General features: G+C 40.3%; 1 protein-coding gene across 3 annotated transcripts in view; it reads left to right on the top strand.

Annotated features, from left to right (window-relative positions):
* The window catches only part of mast1a (microtubule associated serine/threonine kinase 1a), an 81,686-nt gene extending 61,629 nt beyond the window's left edge, over window positions 1-20,057 (top strand). For all 3 annotated transcript variants that reach the window (XM_047578811.1, XM_047578813.1, XM_047578814.1), the window contains 15 exons: window positions 3,917-4,125; window positions 4,268-4,406; window positions 5,700-5,832; window positions 6,220-6,385; window positions 6,507-6,608; window positions 7,038-7,160; window positions 7,295-7,404; window positions 10,755-10,918; window positions 11,945-12,189; window positions 12,558-12,815; window positions 12,919-13,151; window positions 13,430-13,552; window positions 14,578-14,714; window positions 15,281-15,468; window positions 15,680-20,057. In XM_047578811.1, the coding sequence (XP_047434767.1) occupies window positions 3,917-4,125; window positions 4,268-4,406; window positions 5,700-5,832; window positions 6,220-6,385; window positions 6,507-6,608; window positions 7,038-7,160; window positions 7,295-7,404; window positions 10,755-10,918; window positions 11,945-12,189; window positions 12,558-12,815; window positions 12,919-13,151; window positions 13,430-13,552; window positions 14,578-14,714; window positions 15,281-15,468; window positions 15,680-17,358 (4,009 nt within the window). In that variant the 3' untranslated portion in view covers window positions 17,359-20,057. The remainder of the gene's footprint in view (window positions 1-3,916; window positions 4,126-4,267; window positions 4,407-5,699; window positions 5,833-6,219; window positions 6,386-6,506; window positions 6,609-7,037; window positions 7,161-7,294; window positions 7,405-10,754; window positions 10,919-11,944; window positions 12,190-12,557; window positions 12,816-12,918; window positions 13,152-13,429; window positions 13,553-14,577; window positions 14,715-15,280; window positions 15,469-15,679) is intronic.
* The last annotated feature ends 34 nt before the right edge of the window (window positions 20,058-20,091 follow it).

Here is a 20,091-nt window from a genome sequence, read left to right on the forward strand (position 1 = left end):
AACTATTCAGTTCAATTCAATTCAATTTTATTTATATAGCGCCAATAACAATACAAATCGTCTCAAGACGCTTTACAAAAACCAGCACGCAACATCTAGAGCAGCCTGAGGGTGACGGTGGCAAGGAAAAACTCCCTTTTAACAGGAAGAAACCTTGAGCAGAACCCAGCTCATATGGAGGGACCCATCTGCTGAAGGCCAGCCAGGTAGAAACAGAGAAGATAGAGAGAAAAGAAGAGCAGGAGAAACAGATGAACAAACTTCTGTCATAGATACATACATCAAGCTAAAGGAAACATGTAGGGTCTAATAATACAATACATAGCTGATGATCTTATGTGACAGTTTGTGAGTATAACAGGAATCATGGGCAGGTTGGTGAATTGTTCATCTAGGTAGGAGTGGACAACTGGAGGAGGCCATGAAGACAGAGGCAGATATAGTTTATAGAGCTCCACAGGTCTGATACACAGCACTCCAGACCATGAAGACTGGGCTTGTTGATGAGGCCACAACAGCAGATGTAGCTTGGAACTCCACAGGTCAGATATTCAGCACTCCAGACCAGAGACCCTCACAAGAAGATGGAGGGGAAGGGAAAGAGGGAGACACAGCGGTTAGTTATAGAAAATAAATTATAAGATATTAGAGGACAGGAGCCCGAGACGAGAGAGTAGAGGACATGTCCGCAGTGCATCGTCCCCCTGCAGCCTAGGCCTATAGCAGCATAACTAAGGTGGTTAAGTCCGGCCCTAAGTATAAGCTTTGTCAAAAAGGGAAGTCTTAAGCCTGACCTTAAAAGTAGACGCTCTACCTCCCATTCTACTTTTAGAAACTCTAGGAACCACAAGTACACCTGCACTTACAGATCATTGTAATCTGTTGGGGACAATATGGTTCTGTGAGGTCTTTCAGATATGATGGAGCTAGGCCTTTCAAGGCCTTGTATGTAAGGAGGAAGATTTTAAATTCAATTTTAGATTTTAAAGGAAGCCAATGAAGAGAAGCTAAAATGGTGTAATATGATCTCTCTTGCTAATTCCTGTCAGTGCTCTTGCTGCAGCATTTTGAATCAACTGGAGGCTTTTTAAAGAGCTATTTGGACAGCCAGACAGTAACGACTTACAATAATCCAGCCTGGAAGACACAAATGCATAAACTAGTTTTTCCGCATCACTCTGGAAAAGGATTTTCCTAATTTTGATGATATTACGAAGGTGAAAGAAAGCAGTCCTGGTCACCTGCTTTATGTGAGAATTAAAGGACATATCCTGGTCAAATATAACACCAAGGTTTTTCACAGTAGTACTGGAGGCCAAGGTAATGCCATCCAACAAAAGCAGGTGATTAGATAATGAATCTCTGACATGTTTAGAGCCAAATACAATGACTTCTGTTTTGTCTGAGATTAAAAGTAGAAAATTACATGTCATCCATGCCTTTATGTCTTTAAAGGCATGCTTGGAGTTTAACCATGTGATTAGTTTCATCTGGTTTCATGGATAAATATAGCTGGGTATCATCTGCGTAGCAATGGAAGTTTATACCGTGCTTTCTAATAATATTGCCTAAGGGAAGCATGTATAATGTGAATAATATTGGTCATAGCACAGAACCCTGAGGAACCCCATAGCTTACTTTGGTATATATAGAAGAATTGTTGTTTACATGGACAAATTGGAATCTGTCTGACAGATATGATTCAAACCAGTCTAATGCAGTTCCTGTAATCTTAATCACACTTTCAAGTCTCTACAGTAGAATACTGTGATCAATAGTGTCAAATGCAGCACTGAGATGTAGCACGACAAGTATAGAGACAAGTCCATCATCTGAAGTCATGAGGAGATCATTGGTAACTCTAACAAGAGCCGTTTCTGTACTATGATCAGCTCTAAAACCATTCCTATTTAAATGATCAACCAACTGATTGACAACAACCCTTTCTGAAATTTTAGAGATAAAAGGAAGGTTGGAAATTGGCCTAAAGTTGGCTAGAACATCTGGGTCAAGAGTGGGTTTTTTAAGTAAAGGTTTAATTACAGCAGTTTTAAAAGACTGGAGCACATATCCTGTTAATAAAGATGAGTTTATCTGATTTAATATGGAGGTATTAATTAACGGAAAAACCTCCTTGAGCAATTTAGTCAGGATGGGGTCTAGAAGACAAGTTGATGGTTTAGATGCTGTATTAACTGAATGAGCTCAAGAAGATCAATTACAACGAAAGAATCCAAGTATTGACTAGGTCTTACAGAGGTTTCTAATGCCACTGTGCTTAGATATTTGACAGCTGGAAGGATGCTATGAATTTTATCTGTAATGCAAACAATTTTATCAGTAAAGAAGCTCATGAAGCCATTACTGCTGCGGGCTGAAGGAATAGATGGCTCAACAGAGCTGTGACTCTTTGTCAGCCTGGCTACAGTGCTGAAAAGAAATCTGGGGTTGTTCTTGTTTTCTTCTATTAATGAAGAATAATATGCTGTTCTACTCTTACGGAGAGTTTTTTGTATAAGTTGTTAAACTATCTTTCCAGGCTATGTGAGCTTCTTCAGAATAAGTGGAATGCCAAATTCTTTCCAGCTTTTGAACTGCCTGCTTTGAACTACGCAACTGTGAATTATACCATGGAGCCTGTTCCTGTTACAGCATCATCAGATATGTGTTTACCATAACGAAATGTCTTTCCAATTTCAATTTGACATAAATGATCTGTTCTAAGCAATAAATCACATTGAAACTCAGAGAGTTCAGCTAAAAATTCCGAGTAAGGAGCAGATGGGTGATACACCACAACAAAGAGATTGTTGTGTTTTCCAGTCTGGGTGAGCAAGACTAAGAGTGAGACTTTCAAATGAATTAAAACTTTGCTTAGGTCTAGGATTAATACAAAAATCAGAGTGGAAGATTGCTGCCTCTCGTCCTCCTCTGCCTGTGCCTCGAGGAATGGGATAGGTACTTTGACTGGGTGGCATGGACTCATTTAAACTGACATCTTCATTCTGCAGCCATGTTTCAGTCAAACTAAATAGATTAATCTGATGATCAGTTATCAGATCAGTCACTAAAAGAGATTTAGACAAGAAAGATCATAGCTGGTTCCTATGAATAACTCCTCTATTGTTATTTTTCCATTTAAAAACAGCACATCTATAGAGTTTGGGGAGTTATGCATGTGAGACAGTACTAGGGAAGCAGCAGAGAAGTGTGTAAGACTGCAACTCTGCTGCCTGGGCTGAACTCTGGGTTGTCATGGTTTTGGGGGGTTAATAAAATCAACCAAATTCCTAGAGATAAGAGAAGCACCCGCCATTGTGGGGTGAACTCCATCTCGTCTAATCAGACCAGGTTTTCCCCAGAAAGAGTTCCAATTATCAAAATAGGCCACATTGATAATTGGAACTCGTTGATCAAAATGATATATATATATACGGTATTATACGATATTATGTATTTGGCAGAGCACAGGAAAAGACTAATACAGATAATAAAAAGTCTGAATTCATTATTAATGAATGCTGATGCTAAAAACAGTCCTTCACCCACTCACAGAGAATCATTAAAATTGAAGGGCGTATTTTAAAATGCTTGTGTTTTCAATCCATGAAAATAAAATACATTTAAAATGCCAGTATGTATTCAAAAGCAGGAGTAGCATGTGGTACACATCCGGCTACATGTCAAAAGCTAAGAAAAGAAAAGAAGCTCAAGGTCTGCCAAACTTTAATTGTTCCACTATTAATTGCCCATGAAAAAAGAAAATTTCATGTTTACATTAAAACAAAGTGAAGCTTAGTAGTTAAGGGCATGCCATTTTGTGCCAGATATATTTAAGTATTAATATCCGCTTTGACAGCCTTTCTATTTTTTTTCCTCCATATTTTTATCTGTTTTTGTCTCGTCTTCTTCCCAGTGCCGTCTACCTGGTGCGCCACAGGGAGACACGTCAGCGTTTTGCCATGAAAAAGATCAACAAGCAGAACCTGATACTGAGGAACCAGATCCAGCAAGCGTTTGTGGAGAGAGACATCCTCACCTTCGCAGAGAACCCTTTTGTTGTTTCTATGTTCTGCTCTTTCGAAACGCGACGACACCTTTGCATGGTCATGGAATATGTTGAAGGTAATGTTTGAATGACACTGCAGATGGCTTCACATTGGAAATTTTTATGATTTATGAGGCCACTTTCATGGCTTTTTGAATATTTTGAAGGCTGAATCTACTCTCACTTCTGCAGTAATTTGTGGTGTTTCTGTGTTCTCAGGTGGTGACTGTGCCACTTTGCTGAAGAATATCGGGGCCCTGCCCGTAGAGCTGGCAAGAATGTACTTTGCTGAAACAGTATTAGCTCTGGAATACCTGCACAACTATGGTATCGTCCATAGAGACCTCAAGCCTGACAAGTGGGTGTTTAAAGCTGCACTAATTAGCATTTTGTAATAATAATAATAATGATAATAATTATAATAATACATTTTATTGGTATGGAGCCTTTCAGGTCACCCAAGGTCACCTAACAGAGAATAAAATATAGACAAAACAGAGAGTAAAAACATGTAACAAAAAGAACTACAAAAAGAGTGGACAAGGGTGGAAGCAGGTTCCAAATAGAGAGAGTAGGCCAGTTTGAACAGATGAGTCGTGTTTTAAATGATGAGAGTCTGTCTGTTGTATGTCGGGTGGAGGGAGTTCGAGAGACTCGGTGCTGAGCAACTGAAGGCGTGGGCACCCATACTGACAATCAATCTAATAAAAGCTTCAGCCTTGCAGCTGATCATTCCAACATTTTACTACAGTACTGTAGGAAGAGATGTCTCAGATTGACTGTTGAACTTTGCAGCACAGTGCACAAGAAGAGAAATGGAAGTGACCAAACTGAAATGTCTGTGAAAGTTCTCAGTCATTCAAGTCACAGTATTTATATAAAAGCTGAAACAAGCCAACTGGACTTGTAGACGTTAGTGAAGATATTTCTTCACTCATCCAAATAGCTTCTTCAGTTCTAAAAGAATGATGGGGATTTGATATTAAATAGGAACATCTGCGGGTGCTACTGATCAGAAATCTGTAAAGTTCAACTGACAGACTGTTATGACCTGGCATAAGGTTCCTCTTGTTTAACATTATCATCTAATCTTATCATTACAATAGAGAAATGTCCCCAAAATTATAATTTGGATTGAATTCAGATTGTTGGACATCTACAAATTAAGCACAAGTTTCTCTGTGGGTGCTAAGTATATAAATACACTGAACAGGCATAACATTATGACCACTGATGGGACAAGTGAATACCCATCTTGTGACAGTTCAGTGTTCAGCTGGGAAATCTTTGAACCTGGCTTTTGTGTGGATGTTTCTTAGACATGTACCAGCCACCCAGACACCACAGGACACCCTGAGAAGACCCGGGTCCATTCTCTGATGAGTCCCAATTGTTTTAGAGACACAAGGAAGACCTACACAATATTGTCATAATGTTATGTCTGATTGGCACAGGCAAACATTGCACATATTAACACATTTGCTGGTTTAACAGGTCAACAACTTCATAAAGTGATAATATGATGCTCACAGGCAGGAAATTAGTCATAATGATTGCTAAGATTCACAATCTTTTAAAGTATGTAGATTTTATTACTTTTGATCAAACGTTGATCAATCAGATTGAATGTTTGTCTCCTCTCTCCATGTAGTCTCCTCATTACCTCCATGGGCCACATCAAACTCACAGACTTCGGCTTGTCAAAAATGGGTTTAATGAGCCTCACCACCAACCTGTATGAAGGACACATAGAGAAAGATGCCAGGGAGTTTCTGGACAAGCAGGTACAGCAGGCATCTATTTGTTTGACAATGATCAACTCACATCCATGGATGAAACAGACCGCAACTTTGCTTGTCATGTTTGTAGAGAAGATTTTGATAAGGAGACGATTTCCTGTGTTGAAGCCTCTGATACTGAGCCTTCTTTTGACATCTTAAGGAAGTATTTCTCAATGTCAGCAGCCACAAATAAAAGTGAAACTTATAGTATATAAACAAAAGTGTGTTTTGTGCTTGCATTAAAGGACTCTTTAAGGACATTTTGGAATGTTCATTGATGTTTTCTACATATATGAAAAAAATTTGATTTACTATGTCTAACTTGTCTTTCTTTTCCCTTCCGTTTCTTTTTCTGCATGCTTGTCCTTCACATTCCATCACTGTCCATAGGTCTGTGGTACTCCAGAGTACATTGCTCCAGAGGTGATTCTCCGTCAAGGCTACGGGAAGCCAGTGGATTGGTGGGCTATGGGCATCATCCTCTATGAGTTCTTGGTGGGCTGTGTGCCATTCTTTGGAGACACACCTGAGGAGTTGTTTGGACAGGTCATCACAGGTGAGGGAAATGGTGTTAAACAGATGTTAAACACTAATTTTGAGGGGCTAGCCTGTAATTTATCATCCAGAAAAGTACTTTAGAGGAACAGAGTCTTTGCTCTTTCTCTTGTCTCTGATAGATGATATAGTCTGGCCAAATGATGATGAAGCCTTACCTGCAGATGCCCAATCCCTCATCTCTGCTCTGCTACAGACCAACCCCCTAGTGAGGCTGGGTACAGGTAAGAATGCAAAACAACTTCTAAGGAATCATTATAAATTATTATTCAACCTTTTGGGACTTATTTGCTTTCTAGTTAGATCATTAGCACTGCCATGCTCAGGACTATGGGCATAAAAACTGCTGGCATGATTCTGGACAAATGTAGTAAGGTCCTTCCAGCAACAAGTTTTGGTTTCATCTTGAAGGAGCTGAAGTTTTGACTCAGACTGGCAAGATGTTTGCTAGTCATTAGTTAAGCTAAATGTCTCTTGGTTTGAATTTTCTAAATGACAAATATGAGAACAATATCTCATTTAAGGATGCAAATGTTTCCAAAATAATGAACTCAGACCTTTCCATAGAGGGGTTCTTGACACTTTTTGGAGAGCCTGTACCCATGTTTTTGGAGAGGTCTAATGCGTGCTGTTGCTTGTTCCACTGCCACCAGGTGGAGCATTTGAGGTGAAGCAGCATTCATTCTTTACTGAGCTGGACTGGAACAGCCTGCTGAGACAGAAGGCAGAGTTCATCCCTCATTTGGAATCGGAGGAGGACACCAGTTACTTTGATAGTATGTGTCTGTTTGGAGTTTGGAAATAACATGAATATTAGGTTTATGGGTTGTGCAATTTTATTTTCTGACACTCCAGTATGAAATTCTCTCAAAATAACACTTTTCCTCTTCCTTGTGGTCTTCTCTGCCAGCCCGCTCAGATCGTTACCACCACATCAATACCTATGACGAGGATGACACCAATGACGATGAGCCGGTGGAGATCAGACAGTTCTCCTCCTGCTCTCCCCGTTTCAGCAAGGTCTGACTTTGCTCTACTCTTCTTTCCAGCTGTCATTTTGTATTTCTTTTTCCTTTTTTTTTTTGTTTGTTTGTTTTTGGTTTTTAGACACTTGAGATTATCTGACATGCTTTTATGAGGAAATAGAAAACAGGGTTAGATGACAATAAGCTGCACAGACCTGGAGGCTGAACATATGTCACATACCTGGTGCTGATAAAGTCTAACCAGGATGCCCAACGTCTACACTATTTATCTCTATTCCTCTTGTCTCACTATTCTACCCATGCACCCATGAGTCTCATGCCATTTTTGCTGTACCTGTCTGCAGATGTGTGTGCTACAACCAAGACTATTTTCTCGGCTGTGGCTCAGTAGGTAGAGCGGGTATCAACAAACCGAATGGTTCGCTCCAAAGTGTCCTTGAGCAAGACACTGAAACTCCTTATGTCTCTTCTTTATGGTGGGATTTTGTCACCTTATGTTGTCTTTCCCTCTTTAAAGTCTCCCATTTTTGTTCACTCTCTATCTGCCTGTTTAACTCCATGCTCCTTCCTTCTGTCTCTCTCCTGGTCTCACTTGATTCTCTCATGTTTGGTTTGTGAAGTAGCTCTTCAGTAAATCAAATGTGGCTCACTGAGAGCTCAATTTCAATTAATTTAAGATGCATTTGAAGTTACAGTTAAAGTAGCATAATATACAGACTTGATTCTGTTTTGTTTTAAGGGGATACACACCAGATATAATATCTGCGAAAACTTAATGAAGCCAACTTCACAATTATAAACATTTTTTTTATCGTTCCATGAATTGGAAAAAAAAAAAAAAAAATCCAACACAAAGGTATAGTATTTTTTCATATTTTCATCTAAAAAAATACCTTAACACATAACAAATAGATAGTACCTGTCATTTTGGAAATGTATTGGATCTTAATAATAATAAAATAAATAATAATGAAATAAACACAAATTAGCAGACATTTCTATCAGACAACATCTAATAAAATAAATAATTACACATGTTTACACGTTTATTTGTTTTATTTATTTTTTGCATTTTGGATGATTTATTCTTTGTCAGAAAGAGGAACAGTAACACAAAAGCTCAGAACTGACTAGAGCACAAAAAACTTGTCTATAGTGTCTGTCCTTAATTTGGTACTACAGCACTACATTTATTAGATGAATAATCAGTTAGTCTATAAAAGAAGTCATTCATTTAAAATGCCTTATCTTATCATTATATATTATTATTATATTATTTTGTGCTGCTACTCAGACTTAACTTAAATCACCACTTCCTCACACTGTAAATATCAAAACTAAGCAGATATTATTTATATTATACTACTGATGTAAATGTTGATGAAGTCCTGCTTGATATTATTGATACACATATACAGATACTGTATACTTTTTTATGATTCCCTGGTGGCAAACATTTGTATTGCAGTAACAAGAGAGATCATTGTGTTTTAATATATTAGTTCATTGTAGTGTAGCCTTATTTCATCTAATTTCATATTTAGTATTTGATTGTGGTTCATTGTTAGGGCAGATTGCCTAAAAACACAAACAAAACAAAGATGAAATTGGATCATGAAAGAGGGAAAGCCATTACTAATGACTCAGTTGTACAGGTGAGATAATAAAAGGGTTCACAATGGTCACACGTCAAAACTTAAAAATGTCTCTAATCGTCCTTTGTCTGTCTTTGTAATCGTTTGAAGAAGCTTTTCCAAAATGTGTTCTGGATTTGATAAAATTAATTCATAGCTCTGAGATGTTTTTAACTGAAGAAAAATGTAAGAAGCCATTTCCAACATGAGTTTTAGCTTTCCTGCTGAGAACACAGCTGTGTCCTCTGTTGATACTTGTTTCCATGGTGCACTGGTGACTATTCTTTAGGCTTCCTTTAACACAGCTTGTCTTGTTGTCCTCCCCCACACAGCTTAGGTTTCCCGTGTTACTCTGCATATAATGACAACCTTACTAACTGTCTTTGTGGATATGCCACATGCATGGTGAAAACATGCAAGTGCAGTAGGTCACATAGGACACTGAAACTCGCAGTAGAATGCTGAGTTATATTTGTTACATCCTTTTAAGATGTCACTCCGCTTCATTAGACAATTCACAATCAGTATGAAAACACTATTCTTCTATCAGGGGCCTTGCTAAAAATGTTTTAGCCACTGTTATTACAAGAAAATAACAATATTTTGGGCCATGTTTATCTCTTTGTCAATAGATCAATGCCCCCATGACCCAACATCATGTGTATTGTAAGGATAAATAATATGTAAATTTAACAAAAATGTCTCTCAATTTGACCATGATTCATTCATGTATTTTTTTTTTCATAATGTTCACAAGCTGGCAACATAGGAAATATACATACAATATACATACAATCACTACTTGATAGATGATGTTATTCATATAGCTTCAATAGCAATTCAAATTGTCTCATAATGCTTTACAGTACCCAAAGCTTCAAACCCTTTCAGCAGACACTACAACAACAATGGCAAACAAAAAAATTTTAACAGAAAGGAAGTGTGCCACAAAATATTAAAACTGACTATTTGTTTGCTTACATATTGAAAATACAAGACTTCACGATGTTCTGCTCATCAGGCTGTGAAAGTATTTGGGTCAGAATTTGAGGCAATCTTTTAGACTGAGACTAACATTAAAACTAACCTTAAAAATCAGAACACTGGATGTTTTAAAGGCTGAAGCCCATGAGGCTGGCTCAGTGCATATCACGAATCAACCAGAAGAGTGAAAATAATTCTTCTCTCAGACGTTATGCACTGGCGCGCTACACGGAGCACTAAATCTGGACCAGAATAGTCCTTTAAAGAGTACTCCTCTGATTTAACATTCTACTCCTGAAACACTCTATGGACACATTCCTTTTTTATTGCACACATTCTTCCTTTAAAACCTACTGGCATTGTTAACAATGTAACATAACCAGCGACAGTTGAACTGGAGATCCAGGCATGTTATTCAGCAGTTAGTGTCGCCTCAAGCAGAGAACATTTCTGCTGAGATTGGGCACGCTCACTTATATCTAACTCCACAGCATCAGATATTCTTTTTATTATCAAACTTGAGGCAATGTATGAAACATAGTTCTGTCTGGAGTACCTCTAAAAAAGAAGTTTAACAAGAAGGTTTGTCTGTGGTTGCTCACAAAATCACAGGACTCAGAAGATGTACCTGAACCGAGGCGTAAACCCGTCAAATCAGCAGTATACGTGTTTCATTGTGCTGAAGCCATTTAAAACAAATACAATGGGAATAAGCAATAAAACCAAGAGGCCAAATGGTTATGGATCTGACTGTATCCCCCTGAAGGTGTACAGCAGCATGGAGCATCTCTCTCAGCTGGAGCAGAAAGCTACGACCTCCGTGTCCCGTCGTGAGCACAAGGGTTCACGGGAAGACAAGGTGACCAAGAGGGAGAGCCTGGGCAGCTTCAGCATGAGGGACAAGAGCTGGAGGACCGGATCCCCTGAGATGTGAGTGGAGGCTAATCACTGGATGAGGCGGTCTTAAAGCCATGTCCATGTTTTTTTTCCGTGAGACAGAATGACTGAGGTGTTCCTTGTACTTCCGTTTCTCTGACCAGCCAATGTCACATATCCACGTTTATCTGTTTTCTGTCTCACTGGAACATGAAATGACATTTTTGTCACTTGTTGTATAAAAAGAACTTTGTGTGAGAGTTCGCACTCACATTGAGTCAACAGTAGGAAACATATGCAGCTTTTCCAAAGTTTGTGGATTTCACTGTGGATCGGAGGAGATGATTAATACTGTATGTTTCACAGAAATTCAGTGTGTCATTTTTCCATGATTTGTAATGACTAATACAAATGTAGCTGTAACTTTGTATGTCATTGACTAACTTGTTAACTACAGTTGTTCAGTCTTTATCTATTATAAGGCTCTTCACATTAAACTAGAAAATGAAAGACCTCTCACTAGCTTGCATCATGGGTTTTAGTCCTTCAAAATGAAAAATGCACTCTCATCCCAAGATCTAGTTTTGTTGGTAATATCATCACCAGATTTTGATGCAACCCTCAGTGTTAGTAACAGATACATTGCTGGCAGAAAGCATGAAGCAGAAACACTTTCACCTAATTTTTAGGAAGCATGTGGCAAGATTTAAATAAAATAAAATCATTCATTTGTACATTCTAGATTAAGGTGAAAGAGGTGCATCATTCATATATTGGATTTTCTCTTCTTCCATTTCAGAATTCCAAGACATCAAGCTATAATTTATTTTTGCCTTCAGCTCCTTCCTAAGTAAATTAGAGAATACCTTGACAATAAAATCACCAGTTACTGCTCATCTTTCTAGTCACGCTAGCAAGCAACCACTCTGGATCGACTGATATGTCCTTTGGATGTCTGTCCATTAGATTTGGTACATAGTATATCCATCTTAATCTTAGAATAAGTAATAATTGTGTGAGATCCTTACAGAGAGCCACAGTATGGTTAAATCGTGTGACTGTCTGTGTCTTCCTCGGCAGGAAGCGGCTGTCCTGTTCAGAGTCACTCTACATGGAAGGAGATGCAAGCCCTCCTCTTGGTGCTCGTCGACGCTTCTCTGCACTGATGGACACACATCGGTTTGCTTCACCTATAGAGGGTGAGCCAGACTTCCTGTCACGACAGAACTCCATGAAAGTTCGTGGAACATCACTGGACGGAACCACAGTCCCTTCACTGAGCCTCCTGGAGCAGAGGACCAGTCTGAGGGAGGTCAATGGAGCAGGTGTGTGAGCAAATAACATTATGACCACCTGCTATGGGTTGAGGGGAGGGGCCTCTGTGGATCATTAGGCTGCATCCTGCTGGGGATGTCTGCTGCCATCAAGAAATGTGGTTGCTATGGGATGAGGGTGCCTGGTCTGGTCTGCGTGGGTGGTACATGCCTAAGTAACATCGACATGAATGCCAGGTTAAAAAGCTTTCCAGCAGAACATTGCATTATTACATGATCATCAATATTATTTACATTTTAGCTGATCAATATTTGGCCATAGTAAGTGTACAGCTGAGAAATTCTGAACGTTGCTGTTTTGATCTGTAATCCTATGTAACATGAAATAACTAATATTTCCACATGTCACGTCCACACAGACAAATCTCCTAGACCAGGTGAGACACCAGGTATTACCACAGCCATCACCACATTATCCCCGGGTCCTGTAACAGCCAGTCGTGATGTGATGACTCCACTGTATGACCCTCTGGGACCCCGAGCCACCAATGACCTGGTGCTACGTAGGGCACGCCATCAGCATTTGTCTGGTGATGGAGAGAAACGCAATTCCAGGCCAGGCAACAAGGTCATTAAGTCAGCATCTGCCACAGCCCTGTCTGTTATCATACCATCAGGTGAGAGGCACAAAGGAAACAAAAATCAGATACTTTAGGAAATACTTGTGTGGCACACTAATACAACATATACTTTCACCCATTACCTTCTACCTGCATCCAGTGGAGCAGCATGGCGGTTTCTCTCCACTGGCCAGTCCTATGTCTCCCCACTCTTTCTCTTCAAACCCCTCATCTCGTGACTCTTCGCCAAGTAGAGACTTCTTCCCTGCAGTCAGTGTGCTGCGCTCACCCATCACCATCCATCGCTCTGGAAAGAAGTATGGCTTCACTCTCAGGGCCATCAGGGTCTACATTGGAGACAGCGATATCTACAGCGTGCATCACATTGTTTGGGTAAGAATCTTGTAAGACTTTGTCTGCAGTACAATAGGCTTGCTCGCTTGCTTGTTTTATGCCAGACCACAATAACCTCATGTAAAGAGGGAGCGTACTTGCAATTGAGCCATATTGTTAGAACCACTGCTTTCATCTCACAGTATACATCATATATGTGAAGTGAAGTGAGAATACCCACTGCAACTTGAGATCTAGCGTCTCGATAAATGCATTCTCTACATCTGTGCATTTTAGTGATTTCTCCCTCTCATAGAATATTTTGTGTGTCTTGACAGCATGTGGAGGATGGCGGCCCCGCCCAGGAAGCTGGCCTGTGTGCTGGTGATCTCATCACTCATGTCAATGGGGAGCCTGTCCACGGTCTAGTCCACACTGAAGTGGTAGAGCTCATCCTTAAGGTCTGCTTGTTCATTCTCAGTTGCACTGTATTGATAATATAAACAAACAGTACACAGGCAATGGTAGGGGTGGAGCTAAACCCAAATACAGTATTCGGAAAGGCACAAATAACGTGTGTTTTACAAATACTTATTTCAAAGAGTATAGTATAAATACTTTTAAAATGAATTTATTTGAGAACAAAACAAACATCCTTTTTAAAAGCTGCCTTTCCTCATGTGACCACTGAGTATTTGTGTGTCTGTCTGGATTGAGTGATGTTCAGGAGTCAGGGTGAAAAGTCTCAACTCCGCAACAGAGGAGGCTCTGACTGGATGAAACATGACTTAACTGCATCATTATTATTGTCCAATAGATTTTTTTTATCCTAACTGGGTTGTAGAGGCAGCATATAACTTTTGGGGTAGTAGAGTTTGACCGGGAGATTATTCCATTACGTTCCATTAGCATTGAGAGGTCTGCAGTCAGGTTCTCTCATGTTAGTATTCATCTTTTCTACCTATTGGTACTCAAAGCTCTTTACAGTCACAGATACATCTACCCATTCACACACACAAGCACACACACATTGACACGCCAGTGCCAGTTGCTCCCAGTGCAACTTCGGATCGGTGTCTTGCTCAAGAAACTTCGGCATTTGGCACATTCCGGGCATCGAACTGCTAACCGCTTTACCTACTGAAACACAGTCTCCCACAAGCACCAAGTCATCATCATAGTCACGGTCTGCCCCTTCAAGTCAGTCTGAATCACCTCTATTAGCTGCATTTAATGCAAAATATCAAACGATATTACATATACATCCATAATTATTATAATAGATAATTAAGGAATACGTATTTTTACACATTTTTTACACATCAAAAATCATGTTTTTTACCCCTATTTTGAATTTTATTCCAATACAAATCGTTTTTTCCCTCAACAAATACAAATACAAATGCTGGATGGTTTGCACACCGCCAGGCAATGGATATATAGAAACAACAATATAGCATTCATTTGATTTCATTGATCTGTGCAGAGTGGCAACAAGGTGACTGTGACAACCACACCGTTTGAGAACACCTCTATTAAAGTGGGTCCTGCCCGTAAGGCCAGCTACAAGTGTAAGATGGCCCGACGAAACAAGAGGACGATGGGCAAGGACAGCCAGGAGAGGTAGGAGCTTACATGCCAGTCCCATTGCACTGATGACTCAGCTAACTTCTAGATTCCTGAACGTACTGTACATTATTTTAGACAGGAGAGTTCCTATACAGTGCTGTGTGCACGATTCAGATATCTTGATGTGTTTATTCCAAGTGGGTTTTGCATGTTTTTGCTCATTAGTTCACAAATAACTAATCTTAAGAGTTTGAGTTTATTCATTCAGAGTTGCCACTGGATTCCTTTCATTTTGGTTTTCTTCAAAAAATACAAGACTTCTTACATTACTGCAGACAACATGGCTTTTATGAATACAGCAACAAGAGAATTCCCAAAACTTTGACATAACAAGATGTCTAATTGTAATATTGATCATGATCATGGGAAATACAGCGGGAATTATTGAAAAAAGTGTGGTATTTCTTTGTAAAATAGTCAGCAGAAGTGTCAAACTCAAGTGCTTCACATGCATAACTTCCAATATTTTTTTTTTTTGGTTAAGAATACAAATAGATTGGTATATAATATTGTGAGATCCCAATTCAATCCTCTCTTTCCCTTCTCTGTCTATCCTGCAGTAAGAAGCGTAGCTCCTTGTTCCGTAAGATCACAAAACAGTCCAACCTTCTCCACACCAGCCGCAGCCTATCCTCTTTGAATCGCTCTCTGTCCTCCAGTGAGAGTCTTCCTGGCTCTCCAACTCACAACCTATCTGCACGGTCTCCTACTCAGGGCTACCGCTCCACCCCTGAGCCCTCGTACCTGGGTATGACTCTGGAAATAAACAATGTCAGATGAAAACACTCTAAGATCAGTTTCAGTGTAACAGCTGAACAGAAAATAATAGAACTAGTTTTGGAATGTAGAGTTAGGAGTTTGATATACAGAGTTTATGGTATATAAAGTGCATTTTGCTTTTAAATAAAAAATCCTGCCTCTTCCTCAGAGTTTCTTCACTGATTTTTGTGCTTCTTCAGGTGCTTCTTCCCAGAGCAGCTCTCCGGCCTCCAGCACCCCAAACTCCCCTGCTCCATCTCAGCACATGAGGCCCAGCTCCCTGCATGGCCTCTCACCAAAACTTCACCGCCAGTATCGCTCTGCCCGTTGTAAGTCTGCTGGTAACATCCCCCTGTCCCCGCTGGCTCACACACCCTCACCAACCCAGTCTTCCCCACCACCCTTGCCAGGCCACACAGTAGGGAGCTCCAACACTACCCAGTCCTTCCCTGTCAAGCTTCACTCCTCACCCCCAGTGGTCCGTCCAAGGCCCAAGAGTGCAGAGCCCCCACGGTCACCTCTTCTTAAACGGGTACAATCAGCAGAGAAGCTGGGCTCACCTCTGACCCAGTCCAGTTCTACAGGAGGACTGGGAGGTCCGTTGAGGAAGCACAGCCTCGAGGCACAGCACTCAGAGTACAGAAAGGATGCCTTCCTCTGTGAGCTTGGGCTCCAGAGCCTGCTGGAGACAGAAGGGGAAAATTTGCCTCCTAATCCCCCGCCCCTTCCCTCGTCTTCAACTTCCCCAGAGACAGGTGTGCTGAAGCCTGTGAGGAGACTAGGGAGACAGGAGTCACCACTTAGCAGGGAAACACTTCTGGCTGGAAGGGAGAGGGAAGAGAGGGAGAGAGGAAGGGAGAGGGAGAAAGAGAGGGAGAAAGAGGTTGGGCTAAGTCGAGCCTCACAGTCATCCTTAGCAAGAAAGCCTCACTCAAGTGACCTGCCATTGAACTCACAAAGCTCCAAGCTAAGTACAGAAACCACTAAAGTTGCAACATCTACCAAAACAACAGGAGGTGCAGGTGGTCAGACAGGACCTGAGAAGATCTTGCAAAGTCAGGCAGACATACCGCCAAAACAACTGGACCCCAAGGCTGCCAAGAGTATGTTATCTCACAGTAAAGATCCCCAGGAGCAGCAACTAGCAGGCAGACCTGACCAAAAGCAGGAAACAAACAGCAAAAATAGGTCTGGATTACCTGGTGCTGCATTCACCAAAAGCTGTGCTCCTGCTCCAGATAAATCCACTGCCATCAACACAGGGGTGACAGGAGGTTCTCTGAGCATGAACAGAACTTTTAAACCATCAGGTATGGGGGATAGCACGAGAAAGGCTGACATGAGTGACTCAAGAACTCCAGACCTCGGCTCCAAAAGCCCCAAACTCTCAGCTCGTGTCCTTGCTCCTGTCGTTCCCCCACATGGACAGCCGCTTTTACTGGGCAAGGTGAGACAGGCCCTTGGCCCTGTCAACTGCTACCGGGGAACCCTTGACTGGGAGGACAAATGTCGCCTGGAGGTGGTGGAGGAGCATTCGCCCTCCCCCTCGCCATCCCCGACCGGGGTTACCCCCTCCCTCTGCGGACCTTCTCTCTGTAAGTCACGGCCTGTTTCCCCTGGCGAGAAGACAAGTTTTGTCAGCCAGCTGACTACTGTGGCTAAAAATGTGCTCGGGCCAATCAAGCTTGGCTCTCAGGAGGGGGCCAAGAGCAAAGACCAACAGACTAAAGTAACAGAGGAGAAGTTGGGAGGCACAGCGGGAAAGTGTGACACCCCCAATGGAGGTCGAGTAGCTGTTGGGGCTGCAGTGGTGACCCAAAGTCCAGTCTGTTCACCACTAGAGAAAGCTGCACCAAGTAGCAGTCTGCCGAAAATGTGACCCCATATGCCAAAAAATATGCCTTTTTTGGATGAACAATGCCACTTAAGACAAGCACTTAAAACAATGTACATTCCAGTTTCAGAGTATATGAATTGTTATTTATTGAACTCAATCTAACTCTAAACCAGGACTAAAACTCTATGATAAAGGTGTGTTTACTGTTGATTTTCTATTATAAATAATTTAATAAGAAAATTCTTGATGTAACGTGAATCACTTTTATCAGATAAATACATATATATATATGTGTGGGTCTATGTGAACGCATGTCACATGGTATGTACTGTACATGTATAATAGGTACAAGAAGGTCAAAAGTGCTTTACTGATCAAAACATGCTGAATACTGTGAATATCAAATCCAGTCACTCAATTTTGTCTTTCATCCAACTCTTTGTTACTTAACTGCTTATCAGTGAAGACAATGAAACAGTCAAATCGTAATATTTGCATTAGTAACACGTTAATACACACAGCATTTTGAGTTTTGACAGCAGTGAGTAAGCAACAACACGATTAAGCTTATATGTTTGTCATGCAGCAGTTTAGTTTCTCTGAGTGGCTAGACAAAGCCAACGCAGGCACTCAGTGGATGTCAAATCAATACTGTCTAGCTCTGTTGCAGCTGATTGTGTGCATGCGTGCTCGCGTGCATGCGTATGTGCGTGCGGGTGTGTGCACATGTGCTTTTAGCCACTCTGGGTCTATTTCTGATGGTTCTTGAAGGCTGTGTCCTACTGCAGAGGAAACCAGGGCCGACAGGCTCAGGCTCAGCGCATATCTCCTCTTTGCAGGAGGGCTACCACAGCCCCCTCTTTTTTTCGTCCTCCGCCTCCAGTGACATTCACAAATACTCACATTGCCACAGAAGGCACTGGTGTCAGCAACTGATTTTCATGCATTTAAATCCCAAATTCCATGGTCCACGAATTAGGACACAAGTGTGTTTGTGAGCGAGTGACTTTATAAGTCAGTGAGAATCTGCTGCCTCTTCTCTGTTAACCCAGCAAGGGCCATGTCAGAAATAAGCAATTAAGGTCCAGTTTCAAGAAGGAAATCCTGAATCACTCTGGCACAATGAATTGCTTATGTGTGTATAGGACAAGAGCATATAATAAGCTCATACAATGAATAGCTGGGTTGTTTTCAGCCAAAACTGGAAGAGCAGGCAGACATGGATGTAGCATACCATAATTTATTTGTTAAGGGCTCTATACCTATGATAGGCCTTGAGCATATCAAAATGGAATAACACAATGAATTTGTTATTGCTAACAAGGTTATCTACTGTGTAATCAGATTGACTGTGTAGTTAGGAAGCTACTACAAGTTAGGTAGTCCAGATTGAGTAATGTAATGCCCACGTTTCTGTGTTACATACTGATAAAGTTGTTGTTCACAGGATGTTGACCATAATCATTTTCTTACTGTTCATACATGAGTGACTATCCAGTGTACATAATCTTATGCAAATCATCTACAACAGTACGCAGGGACGACTGTCACTGTTCTGCTACAAGTTCTTTTATAGTCTTAAAAGAAAGGTGGATTTTAATGTGTTGTTAAATATATACATTTTCTTATCCCAGGTTTTACAAACATAAAAGGCAATGCAATGCAGCTAATAACAACATGCACAAATGACATCAAGGCAGAAGTGTAATTTTAAGTACATATCTCAGTTTCAAGCAGGTGGTTTAGTCTCCACAACGTATTAACCTTGCTAGATATTTAAATTTGTTCTAGATTAGTCAGTATAGTTTTTCCAGAACTGGCAGAATTATTCCATTTGTCTGGTAAAACAAAACAATGAGCTGCAAGTACTGAAAAAAAAATGCTGCACAGAGCTATAACCTGGAAATCTGATTTTGGCTATACTGGTGATATAAAATTCTTTCTCACATGATGTGTCATTATATGAAATTATATCCCATGTAGTACATGAATTACCTTTCTTGGCTTTCTTTTATTTATACAACATAGTACTCTACTGCCCTCTAGTGGTTCACAATATCCGGTAACATGTTGAACCTTCATTAATAATCTGTATGATGAAAATTTCTCTAATGAGGCTGACTTACAACAGAATGGATGTTATTAGCCTTGGGGTTACTGAATATGCATTTATGAGTCTTATGTCAAGACATTTGCAGTATGAAATCAAGTGAACACTTGAAACACGAATTATTATTTCTCTATTGTGTTCACGTGACTGTTAATTATATATTTGGGAATAGGGATTACATTTTTAAATACACTCTCTTATATATTATACTGACAGAAATTACTCATTTTATATCCTGATGTGATGAAGGAAGTTTAATCGCCTGATAAATAAAACTGTACTCTTATACATCTATGACATCCACTTTTAGGCCTTTTCTCAGTGGTGTCTCTACTAGTGTTACATGTCTGATGAATTGTTTTTTTCTTTTTGTGATTGACAGAGAGAGTAGTATATATGCACTTTAAAAATTTGCTGGTATTGTTTGTAAGTTAGTAATAACTATCCTGTGTAAAGATATGGATTCTGCAGATGAACACAAAAGTCTAAGTATAGAAAACATTCCACATTTCTCTTTTCACTGAGAGTGTATTTAGTTGTATCACTGGGGCATTTTTTGTTTGTGATAGATGTGATACAAATGCAGACACCTGAAGTGCAGTATGTGGAATAAAATTCAATTTGTTCCAAACTTGTCGTCTCTGACACTTTTCTTTTTTCTGTAA

This window comes from Mugil cephalus, chromosome 2, assembly GCF_022458985.1.
Source record: "Mugil cephalus isolate CIBA_MC_2020 chromosome 2, CIBA_Mcephalus_1.1, whole genome shotgun sequence".
Lineage (NCBI taxonomy): Eukaryota > Metazoa > Chordata > Actinopteri > Mugiliformes > Mugilidae > Mugil > Mugil cephalus.